At 46.4% G+C, this 12,735-nt stretch overlaps 1 protein-coding gene across 1 annotated transcript in view; it reads right to left on the bottom strand.

Moving 5' to 3' along the window:
- SLC28A1 (solute carrier family 28 (concentrative nucleoside transporter), member 1) overlaps window positions 1–12,735 on the bottom strand; it is an 81,716-nt gene that overhangs the window by 39,623 nt on the left and 29,358 nt on the right. Inside the window, exons 6-8 of the mRNA XM_011999340.1 lie at window positions 6,051–6,192; window positions 4,577–4,690; window positions 1,555–1,632 (exon numbers count right to left, since the gene is read on the bottom strand). Of these exons, the coding sequence (XP_011854730.1) occupies window positions 1,555–1,632; window positions 4,577–4,690; window positions 6,051–6,192 (334 nt within the window). The remainder of the gene's footprint in view (window positions 1–1,554; window positions 1,633–4,576; window positions 4,691–6,050; window positions 6,193–12,735) is intronic.

Below are 12,735 nucleotides of genomic sequence, written 5' to 3'. Positions count from 1 at the left end.
TGAAACCTCAGTACCCCCGTACTGGTTATGCAAAGGTAAGGGAGCAGCTGCTCGTTACCCTAAAGGAATATGGTATTAGGGGCCTTTGCGGGGCTGACACAGGTTCCCCCTCCCAATATTCTCCCTATACAGAACTGGTCTCAGAAAACATGATGGGCAAGTATGCCCAGGGGGCAAGAAGACTTCAGAGAAGATAGGAACCTGGGCCCCTCCCTTTCCTCCTAGGGCTGACAGTGTTAGACTGGACATTCCCTAGGGAGTCTGCTGGCACAAGAGACGCTAAGGCTCCAAGGGGAACTCACCAGAGGTCAGGGTCAGGGGTAGGCAGGAGGGTCTGAACTCCTGACATGGCTCAACGCCAGTCCAGAAGTCCATAGCCAAGTCCATGGCTTGGGCCAAAAGTCTCCTGGGTCCAAGACCCCCAGCAGGTGGGGAGGCTCTGGGAACAGTGGCCAGCATAATGAAAAACAGCAGAAACCTCTAGAACCTGCACATGGGGTCTTGCATAGCAGCTCCATGGTGATGGTGGTCCTGGATGTACCAAGAGTGGGTAGCCCTGATTTTCCTCTCAGTGCCATGCATCAGTGGCAGAAAACTGGGGTCAGCTACTGGGTAAGTGGGGCCCCAAGTCTCTCTCTTTTGCCTGGCAAGTGGAGCTTAAGCCTAGAGCAAGCTGGTCTTAGACAACTGGAGTGTAAGGCAGGCAGAGGAGGGCTACACTAGAGTTCTTACTAAACAAGGCATTTCAGTGCTTAAACAGTTAACTGGTGAAAAAAGAAATACATCCACAGCTCCACCCAGAACAGTGAAGGGTCCCACCAGCAGCGTCTTCATCCTTTGCACAGGCTGCTTTGTTTTTAAATTAGGGTTGAGGCTCCACTGTTAGACAATAAGTTCTTTGAAACAGAACAGTGCCTTTATCTCCATTTCCCCTATAATATTTTGCAGTGCAGTAAATGCACAATAGATTTTTGTTGGAAGAAAGAAAGGAAGGATGGATGGAGGCAGGGAGGGAGGAGGGAAGGTGGGATCATAGGTCTAGGAGGACACGAAGGAAGGAGCTATTGCAGCGGGACTAGTAAAGGCTGGCTTCCTGGCAGAGGTGGCGTGTGAGGGGCCCTGAAGGAGGAGCACCTGAGAGGATCATTTGAGCCTAAGCCTTCCTGAAAACTGCTCTTTCTAGACGCAGAGTCTCTGCAGCACATCAGGGGCTAAGGTCTCAGCAGGAGCTATCCCCATGACCCCTACCCCCACTTCTTGTCCTCAGCTACTCAGTAATTCTATAATTTAGAGGGTCATCTCTAAGAAAAAAACATACAGAAATATATTACTTTTGCAAATTTTACAAAATATAGTAAAAACATCTCATGAGGTGAACATTGCTGGGCCCCTCCCGGGCTCCAGACTTAAGGTTCACTAACTTCCCAGTACGGCGACCTTTGCCCGTAGGACTCCCCCCTTCCACCTGGGCCCCCACCATGCCCAGACTCCCCTCTAGCTGGAGTCGTTGGGCAGTGGCTGCTAAAGGCCTCTGGGACCCTGAGTCAAGCTGACCTGAAAGGCAAAGACATCCTTGACCAGCGCCTCCCCAAACACGAAGCTGGAGCCGGCCTCCGTGTAGCTCAGGAAGATCTGAAAGAAAAATGCAAAACAAAAACAGGCAGTGAGGCTGGAAAGGGAGGAGGGAGGAAGCAGCGACCAGAGACAGGCGGTTTGGCCCAGGGACGTAGTCCCCCCAGGCTCTTATTGGGGTGGGCACCACCTGGCAAGGAGTGTTAAAGCTACCGCCGCGGGCACTCGCTCCTAAGCATATTTGCCAAAGAGACACCTTTTTGGTCAATTTTAAAGACATGCTCTGTAGGCTGGGTGCGGTGGTTCACACCTGTAATCTCAGCACTTTGGGAGGCCAAGGCAGGCGGATCATCTGAGGTCAGGAGTTCGAGACCAGTTGGCAAACATGGTGAAACCCCGTCTCTGCTAAAAATACAAAAATTACCCGAGCGTGGTGGTGGGCGCCTGTAATCTCAGCTACTCGGGAGGCTGAGGCAGGAAAATTGCTTGAACCCAGGAGGCAGAGGTTGCAGTGAGCCGAGCTTGTGCCACTGCACTGCAGCCTGGGCAACAGAGCGAGACTCTGTCTCAAAAAAAAAAATAAAAAGAAATGCTCTGACAGTTGTTAGGACAATAAAGAAGAGACAATGGAAGTAACCATGAGACGTGTGAAGAAGGCAGTGCCTTTTGTGCCTGCTCAGGCCCCTGACAACCAACGGCAAAGCCTCCCCTCATCTTGTCCCCATCCCGGGCTTGTGGCCTTGGAGTCTGAGCCCAGTCACGCTTCTACAGGAGACCTGTGTTATATCCTGAACTTGCAATGTGACTGCAGGGGCAGCAAGTCATTTCTCTTGTTCAGGCCTCAGTGTTCCCATCTATAAAATGGGGACATAGCCAGAAAAGCAACTCTCTGTCTTTTCCTCCACACCCTGTGCAGTTACTCTCAGCAAGGCCAGCAGGTGTGCACATTCCTGGACCGGCAGGGTTCTCATGCTCCCCCCTGCACAGAGCACAGGGAACTGCAAGCTGGTGAGAGGGAGGTAAGTAGATTAACCTATTTAACCTATGTCCTTGATAATTTATATTTTTTTTAGTGTTAAAAACACAAAAATTAGCCGGGTGTAGTGGCTCACACCTATAGTCGCAGCTACTCAGGAGGCTGAGGTAGGAGCATCCCTTGAGTCTAGGAAGTTGAGGCTGCAATGAGGTAAGATCACGCCACTGCACTCCAGTCTGAGTGATGGAAGTGAAACCCTGTCTCAAAACTAAACTAAACTAAACTAATCTAAACTAAACTAAAATAAAACAAAAGAAGGTCAGCGTGGGGGCTTATGCCTGTAATCCCAGCACTTTGGGAGGCCAAGGGAGGCAGATTACTTGAGCCCAGGACTTTGAGACCAGCCTTGGCAACGTGGTGAAACTCTGTCTCCACCAAAAATAGAAAAAGTAGCTAGTCTCATAACCTGGTTTCAAAATAAATAAACAAATAAATAGATTTAAAAAATTCTAAGTGTTAAATAAAGGAGACCATTGGTTTGGACTGAGCTCCTGCACTTTGCCCAACAGACCAAACCAAAATGGAATCGCTTATGCTATAAAGTTCCACATCACAAGTCAAAACTAAGCTGTCTCCTGACCTTCCAAAAAACCAGGGGAATGAGACATATAGCCATATCCCCAAATGCAGCATGACAAGCAGTCCCCTCAGTTTTGACCTTTACAAGGAAAGTGACCTTGAAACAAGCATTCTGCTTTTTGTTTTCTGTTTCTGCTTTCTTCAGCCTTTCTCTGTCTATAAAGCCAACCTCCTCTGCTCAACTCATCGGAACACTCACTCTATTTTTATAGAATGAGGTGTTGCCTCACTCTAAAATCACAAGTAAAAGCCAATTAAGATCTTTAAACTAAATTTGTTATAATTTTCTTTTGACAAAAGTAAATCATGATAGTTGTACAACAGTGTGCATGAATTTAATGACACTTAAAAGTGGTTAAAATGGTCAATTTTATGTTCTGTATATTTTACCAAAATAAAAAACAAAATTGGTTGGGCACCATGGCTCAAGATGAGATCACTTGAGCCCAGGAGTTTGAGACCAGCCTGGGCAACATAGGGAGACCCTGTATCTACCAAAAAAAAAAGAAAAAGAAAAAGAAAAAAAAAAGAAAAAATATGTTTTAATTAGCTTGGCATGGTGGCTTACACCTGTAGTCCCAGCTACTCAATACTGGGGAGGCTGAGGTGGGAGGATCACTTGAGCCCAGGATGTCAAGGCTGCAGTGAGCCGTATTCATACCACTGCACTCAGCCTGGATGCCAGAGCAAGACTGTTTCAAAACAAAACAAAATGGGCCCAGGTGTGGTGGCTCACGCCTGTAATCCCAGCACTTTGGGAGGCCAAGGCAAGCAAATCGTCTGAGGTCAGGAGTTCGAGACCAGCCTGGCCAACATGGTGAAACCCTGTCTTTACTAAAAATACAAACATTAGCCGGGCATGGTGGTGGGTGTCTGTAATCCCAGCTACTGGGCAGGCTGAGGCAGGAGAATTGCTTGAACCAGGGAGGCAGAGGTTGCAGTGAGCCAAGATTGTGCCAGTGCATTCTAGCCTGGGTGACAAAAGTGAGACCCTGTCTTGAAAAAAAAAAGCAACAACAGAATAAAAATGTATGACTTCAATACACATTATTTTTAAACACACACACACAGAAGTAAATCATTTGCAGATTTGGGGAGATTTTTTTTAAAGCACTTTTAACTATTACAATTTCCAAGTCACTGCTGATTGCAGACCCAGCCTCTGAAAAGACTACTCTATTGGGGCCTCAGTGCCAGGTGTGAGGGAAGTGGCAGCTGCACTGCCCGGGCCCCAGCTACCCACCTGGTATGGGACCCTCAGTCTACCCTACCCTCCAGGTCCCAAGCCATCTCTATGGCCTCACCATCCACTTTTCCCCCTGCCAAGTGGCTTCTCCCCTACTCCCAGTAACCTAAGATGCTCTGGGCATCCAGGTCCCATGTACCTACCCGGATCTGCTCGCCCAGCCACTGGAACGCAATAAATCCTGGTTCTGTTCTGATGACGAGGAGTCCAAGTACAAACTGCAGTCCAAGTCCCCAAGACACGGCCCGCCAGGACACCTGCCACCCCACCCCACGGAAAGGTGAGTTCAGCTCCTTGAGGGATGGGCAGGGAGCTGGGTGGGGGTGAGAGCAGGGGGCACTGGCTACCGAGGGAGCCCAGGAGCATCGGCCTGCCCGGAGAATGGGGCTGGAGCCAGACAGAGTACTAGGCCTGTTGCCTAGTACTGTTGCCTGATCCCTCCCTGGGATTCAGAACAGGCCATGTGGTTGGCAGGAATGGACCTGGGCAGTGGGCAGGGGTGGGCCAAGATTCTAACCAAGAACTCAGGCGAAACCTGACCAGCCTTCGGCATGCCACGGCACTTCGTCTCCTGGTCATCACTGCCAGAGATGTGGCCTGGGGCTCTGGCCTCAGGATCAGCACCAGACTGCTCTGGGCCCAGCTCCTCTCCAGCTCGTGTGAACCCTGTCTGCCTGACCATCTCCAATCTCTCCTCCACAGGCTGGGCTCCCATCCACCTCAACCCCAACTCTCTCCATGCCCACACCCCCTGCTCCTCCCAGCAGATGAGAGCTGGGCTCCTCAGGTTGCTGTTCCCTGATCAGCATTTAATAATTCCTTAGCAGCAAGTCCAAGCTCTGGTGTGCATCCTTCTGGGAGGCTTGGCGGTAGCCTGGGGTAGGTGGTAGCCACACTGTGAAACAGGGAGGGATCCTGATGCTACAGAGGCAGAGAGAGAAGGTTCTATCTGCCCATGGCAGGGACCTCCCAAATGGGTGCATGCCTGCCTTAGTATACATCAGATTTTAGTACACATCAGAATTTAGTACACATTAGAATGTAGTCTATATCAGAATTTAGTCTACATCAGAATTTAGTACACATCAGAATTGTGCTTGCTGACAGGATGATTGCTGCCCTTGCCCCTGAGTTTCTAATGCAGTGGGCTTAGGGTGGGGCCTAAGAAGTTACATTTCTGGTAAGTTCCATGGAGGCACTGCTGCTGTTGGTCTGGAGCGCAGACTTTGAGAAGCACTATTTTAAGCTAATGATTCCAGGAAACCCTTGGCTCTGCAGACAGACTGGAGCTCTGGCCTGTGTTTTCTGTGGTTGGGGTGGAGGTAGTTCCTGAGCCTACAGACCTGAAGACCAGGATTAGACTGACCAGACGACATGTCACCAAGGAAACAAATGTCCTGGTGGCCTCTGAGTCTGGAGAGACATCCCTGCTGGGGAGTTTGAAGACTTTTGCTTCACAGGAAGCCTGTCCTGATACACACAGGTCTTCTCCAGGCCCTGAGCCTCGAGGGCTCTCCCAACAGGAGCATCTGCCTATACCCCAGCACCCAGATCCAGCCTAGAGGCAGAAGAGAGAGGCAAACACTTCCAGCCCTGGGCCCCACAACTGGCACTCACTGCGCAATGATGCTTTGAGCAGGCAAAGAGGAGAGCAATGAACACGCAGATTCCTGCGAAGGATACCAGTTGCTCAGGCCGCCGGGAGGTGTCCAGAGACAGCCACAGGACCAGGCCCAGGAAAGCAGCAAGAGCTAGGCCCCTGCAGGCAAGAGGAAGAAAGTCATCACCCTCAGCATGTACCCCCACCCCACCCACACACAATAGCACCCAGCCACCCAGAGAAAAGGTGCTCAGGGCTGGGAGGAGGAGAAAGAGCACAGCACAGTGGAAAGAGCACCAGCTCCGGAACCACATGCTGGGAAGAGCTGACCTCACTGTGTGACCTCAGGCAGATCACCTTGCCTCTCTGAGTCTAGTTTCCTCATGGGTCAAATGAAGCCAGAGACCCTTCATTTCTCAACGTTGCTGACAGGATTATATAGGGGGATGTATGTGCCAAGCTGAGCGTAGTGACAAGCACCTGGCTCCATCCAGCTACAGGAATCTCATCGCTGCAGTGATGCTCAGCTCAGCCTCTGACCTTGTGGGAGAAAGGACCTGTGCCGCCCAGGACTCAACACTATCGGCCATGACTGCAAAATGTCTAGAAGCATGTGATGTGAGTTTGGACCTCCGAGCTGAGCACCCGAGACCAAGGGAGACCAAGGAATGGATCTAACCTTAACAGCAACACTTCCCTCCCTGGGGCTAGGATCTGTTTGTCCAGGATGCAGCCTGAAGGGTGGGAGAGCTCAGGTTTTGGCATCAGGTGCTCAAGATCTCACCCCAATCCGGTCATCAGTTCAATCCAGTCATCAACTCACTGGGTACTACTAATGACAGTTAATGTTCCACTGAGCACCTATTATATGCCAGGTACTATACCAATGCTGAGAGACACGTTCTTTTGATAGAGATGAGGAAACTGAGGCACAGAGAGGTTAAATAACTGGCCCAAGGCCACTCATCTAGAAAGTGGCAGAACTGAGATTTCAACCCAGGCATTCTGGAAGCAAGGTCTATTCACTTTACAGTTTTATCCAGGCCGGTCCTAGCTGGTAAGCAGGAGACCAAAGATCTGAACTCAAGCAGGCTAATTCCAGAGCCTACTGCTTTTCTTTCTGCTCCTGTTTTTAAACTCTTCTCATTCCAGTTCAATGTGCACAATCTTTGCCTTGTTTGTGTGCCAACTGTACCTCTCTTTACTTACTATTTCTCTTGAGGTTAACTGACTTTATAAGAACTCAAATATGGCCGGGCGTGGTGGCTCATGCCTGTAATCCCAGCACTTTGGGAGGCCATGGTGGGTGGATCACCTGAGGTCAGGCATTCGAGACCAGCCTGGCCAACATGGTGAAACCCATCTCTACTAAAAATCCAAAAATTAGCTGGGAGTGGCGGTGGGTGCCTGTAATCCCAGGTACTTGGGAGGCTGAGGCAGGAGAATCACTTGAATCTGGGAGGCAGAGGTTGCAGTGAGCCGAGATTGTGCCACTGCACTCCAGCCTGGGTGACAGAGCAAGATGCCATCTCAAAAAAAAAAAAAAAACAAAACTTAAATGCTAGTTTCAAACTTTTTATTTTTAACAGCTTTATTAGAGGTATGGTTGATATATAATCAATTGCACATATTGGAGGTGTTCAATTTGATACGTTTTGGCATATGCATAGTCTTTGAAACCATCACTGCAATCAAGAGATTGAACGTATCCATCATCCCTTTTGTAATTTCTTGCCTCCCTCCCTGTTCCCAGGTAACAGTTGACATGTTTTCTGCCACTAGATTAGTCTGCATTTTTGTTTGTTTGTTTGTTTTTGAGACAGAGTCTCATTTCATCGTCCAAGCTGGAGTGCAATGGCATGACCTCAGCTCACTGCAACCTCCACCTCTGGGGTTTAAGCGCTTTTCCTGCCTCAGCTTCCCAAGTAGCTGGGACTACAGGGATGCACCACCAGGCCCAGCTAATTTTTATATTTTTAGAAGAGATGGGATTTCACCATGTTGGCCAGGCTGGTCTTGAATTTCTGACCTCAAGTGATCTGCCCATCTCAGCCTCCCAAAGTGCTGGGATTATAGGCGTGAGCCACCGCACCCCACCTACTTTGCATTTTTAAGAATTTTATATAAATTTTTTAAAAAGAAAAGAAAGAAGTTTATATAAATAGAACCATACAGTACCTGACCTTTTTTGTTTGACTTCTTTCACTTAGTGTAATTATTTTGAGATTTATCTAGGTTTCTGCATGATTCACTAGTCCATTCCATCTTATTGCTCAGTAGTATTCCATTATATGGATATACCACACTGTGCTTATCAATTCACCTATTGATGGACATTTTGTTGATTTCCAGTTTTTGGCTATTGCAGATAAAGCTGCTATGAACATTCAAAACTTCATGTGCAAGTCTTTGTGTGGATATATGTTTTTATTTCTCTTGGGTAAATGCCTATAAGTAAAATAGGTAGATTATATGATAGGCCTGGAAACTGCCAATCTGTTTTCTACAGCAGTTGCACAATTTTATATTCCCACTAGCAGTATAAAAAAATTCAGTTCCTCTATATCCTTGCCAACACTTGGTATGGTTAGTCTTTTGAATTCTACCCATTCTACTCAGTATATGGTAGTATCTCTTTCTGTTTTTAACTTGCATTTCTTTACTGATAAATGGTGTTGAGCATCTTACCATGTACTTATTTGCCACTTAGGCATATTCTTTAAATGTCTGTTCATATCTTGAGCCTTTTAGTGTTTTTTGTTTGTTTGTTTTTGAGATGGCGTGTCGCTCTGTCACACAGGCTAGAGTGCAGTGGCACGAGATCTTGGCTCACTATAACACCCACCTCCTGGGTTCAAGCAATTCTCCTGCCTCAGTCTCCCAAGTAGCTGGGACTACAGGTGCCTGTTACCATGCCTGGCTAATTTTTGTATTTTTAGTAGAGACAGGGTTTCACCATGTTGGCCAGACTGGTCTTGAACTCCTCAGGGGATCCACCCACCTTGGCCTCCTAAACTACTAGGGTTATAGGCGTGAGCCACCATGCTTGGTCTTGAGCTCACTTTAAAATTGGGTTATTTTGCTTATTAAAGATTTATGACAAGCCCAGGAGCTGTGGCTCTGTCTCCCACGTTCAAGTGATTCTCCTGCCTCAGTCACCTGAGTAGCTGGGACTACAGGTGCATGCCACTATGCCCAGTCAGCTAATTTTTGTATTTTTAGTAGAGACAGGGTTTCACCATGTTGGTCAGGCTAGTCCCAATCTCTTGACCTCGTGATCTGCCTGCCTCAGCCTCCCAAAGTGCTGGGATTACAGGCGTGAGCCACCACACCTGGCCTAAGTTGATTAAATTTTAATCAACTTTTTCCTTCCTTCCTTCCTTGCCTTTTACCCTTCCCCTTCCCTGTTCCCTTCCCCTTCCCTTTCTGTCTTTTTTGAGACAGGGTCTGCTTTGTTGCCCAGGCTGGAGTGCAGTGGCATATAGGCATATTGTGCATAGCTCACTGCAGCCTTGACCTTCTGTGCTCAAGCGATCCTCCTACCTTAGCCTCTCAAGTAGCTGGGATCACAGGTGCACAGCACCATACCTGGCTAATTTATTTATCTATTTTTTTGTAGAGATGGGGTCTCATTATGTTACCCAGGCTGGTCTCAAACTCCTGGGCTCAAGCAGTCCTCCTACCTCAGCCTCACAAAGTGCTGAAATTACAGGCATTAGCCACCACACCTGACCCCATTTCTTTTTGTAGAACCAGGTTTCTGCTAGTAGCATTTTCCTTCTCTTCAAAGAATTTCCTTTAACATTTCTTTCTTTCTTTTTTCCTTTTTTTTTTTTTTGAGACAGTGTCTCCCAGGCTGGAGTGCAGTGGTGTGATCTCAGTTCACTGCAACCTCCACCTCCCAGGTTCAAGCAATTCTTGTGCCTCAGCCAACCAAGTGTAATAGCTGATGCTACAGGTGCATGCCACCATGCCTGGCTATTTTTTGTGTGTGTATTTTTATTAGAGACAGAGTTTCAACATATTGCTCAGGCTGGTCTTGGACTCCTGAACTTGAGTGATCTATCCAAGTTGGCCTCCCAAATTGCTGGGATTATAGGCATGAGCCACAACACTGGCTTCTCTCTCTTTCTCTCTTTTCTTTTCTTTTCTTTTTGCCGTAGCATCTCCCTCTATCGTCCAGGCTGGAGTCAGTGGCATGATCCTGGCTTACTGCAGCCTATGTCTCCCAGGCTCAAGCGATCCTCCTTTCTCAGCCTCCTGAGTAGCTGGGACTACAGGTGTGCGCCACTCCTTTAGCATTTCTTGTAGCATAAGTCTGCTTTTTATGTCTGAAAAATTATTTCAGCTTTTGTATGACTGAAAGAATTCTTATTTCCTCTTCTTTTTTGAAATACATTTCACTGGTAAAGAATTGTCGGTTGACAGCCTTTTGGGTATTTGCTATTGTTGTTGTTGACTGTTCCACTATTTTCTCACTCATTTTTGACAAGAAGTCTGCTAGTAATCCATCTTTCTGCTCCTCTGCACATGTCTTTTTTCTCTAGTTGTTGTTAAGGTTTTATCACTGATCTTAAGTAATTTGATTATTGCCTCGGTATAGTCTTCATGTTTCTTGTGCTGGGGATTCATGAAGTTTCTTGAATCTTTGGGTGTCCAATTGTCATCCTATTTGGATTTTTTCTGGACATAATTTCTTCAAATATTTTTTTCTGCCCTCCTTCCCCTCTGGAGACTTCAACTGTGTATATTCAACTGAAGTTGTGCCGTGGTTAACTGATGCTCTGTTTGAATTTTTTCAGGTTTTGTCTTTAAGATGTTAGGCAGGGCCTGAGAAGCATTTATTCTAGAGTTGATTTTTTTTTTCTCTGCTACTGAGCCAAAACCTTCTTACTACGCTAAACAATGCCCTGTGCATTATGAGGTTTTTTTTCACCTGACTGTCAGGAATAGACACTATTCCTGGCCCTGTGTGATTCCAGGTATGATTCCCACTTCTCCTTTTGGGTGGTTCTTTCCTAGTACTAGGGTAGCTTCCTCATCTGTATTCTCTGAGCAGAACTCAACTGCATGTTCAAGGAGGATTCTCTGCATAGCTCTGGGCTTTGCTCTGTGATCTCTCAGCTGTGTCTCTGTGCTCTGCAATGTGAACCCTGCCTGCCTTGGCTTCCCTAGATTTCCAGCTCTGTCTCTTCAACTTAGGGAGTCTGCTGGTGTCCCACCTCAGTTTTCCTTCCCTGTGCTGTGGTCTGGAAATGCTCTCCAGGCAGTCAGCTGGGGAGAACACAGGGCTAGCCTCATTTGTTTCCTAATTCTCAAGGATCAGTGTCCTTTATTGACTGATGTCCAACATCAAAGAGCTCTTGTCTCATGTATTTGTTCCAGTTTTTTAGCTGTTTCAACTGGGAGGATAAACCTGGTCTCTGTTATTCCATCTTAACTGGGAGCCAAAATCAAATGCATGCCTTTTTTTTTTTTTTTTTTTTTTTTGAGACGGAGTCTTGCTCTGTCACCCAGGCTGGAGTGCAGTAGCGCTATCTTGCCTCACTGCAAGCTCCATCTCCCAGGTTCACACCATTCTCCTGCCTCAGCCTCCAGAGTAGCTGGGACTACAGGCGCCCACCACCACGCCTGGCTAATTTTTTTGTATTTTTAGTAGAGATGGGGTTTCACCGTGTTGACCAGGATAGTCTCGATCTCCTGACCTCGTGATCTGCCTGCCTCAGCCTCCCAAAGTGCTGGGATTACAAGCATGAGCCACCACGCCCAGCCAAATGCATGTATTTTTTAACAGCTTTATTGAGACAAAATTTACATGCCATACACTTTGCCCATTTACAGTGTATAGTTCAAGGATAGAAGTTCCTCACAAAACTAAAAATAGAAGTACCATATGATTCAGTAATTCCTCTACTGGGTATATACACACACACACACACAAAAAGGAAATCAATATATTGAAAAGACATCTGCATTCCATGTTTATTGCAGTATGATTCACAATAGCCAAAATATGGAATCAACCTAGGTGCCCATCAACAGATGAATGGATAAAGAAAATGTGGTATATATACACAATGGAATATCATTCAGCCATAAAATAAACAATGAAATCCTATTATTAGCAGCAACATGGACGGAATTGGAGATCATTATGCTAAGTGAAATAAGCCAAGCACAGAAAGACAAATACTGCATGTTCTCACTCATATGTGGGAGCTTAAAAAGTAGATCTTATGAAGACAGACAGTAGTTTGGTCGTTACCAGAGACTCTGAAGGGGAGGAGGGAGGTGGGATGACAAGAAGTTGACTAATGGGTACAAATATATAGTTTGAGAGAAGAAATAAGACCTAGTGACAGATAGATGAGTAAGGTGGCTACAGTCTACAATAATGTATTGCATATTTCAAAATAGCTAGGAGAATTTGAATAGTTCTAATATAAAGAAAGACAAATATTTAATTTGATGGATATCCCAAGTACGCTGATTTGATCTTTACAAATTATATGAATGTATTAAATTATCACATGTACCCTGAAACTATGCACATCTATTAGGTTGGTGCAAAATGTATTGCATAACGGCAAAACCACAATTACTTTTGCACCAACCTAATAATATTATGCAGCAATTTTTTAAAGTGTATTTTTGTTTGGTTGGTTGGTTTGGTTTTTTTTTTTTTTTCTTTTTTTTTTTTTT

Source organism: Mandrillus leucophaeus, unplaced genomic scaffold (assembly GCF_000951045.1).
Source record: "Mandrillus leucophaeus isolate KB7577 unplaced genomic scaffold, Mleu.le_1.0 Scaffold1164, whole genome shotgun sequence".
NCBI classification, from domain to species: domain Eukaryota; kingdom Metazoa; phylum Chordata; class Mammalia; order Primates; family Cercopithecidae; genus Mandrillus; species Mandrillus leucophaeus.
Note: the sequence above shows the minus strand (reverse complement) of the source record. Positions and strands in the feature narration are given on the sequence as shown.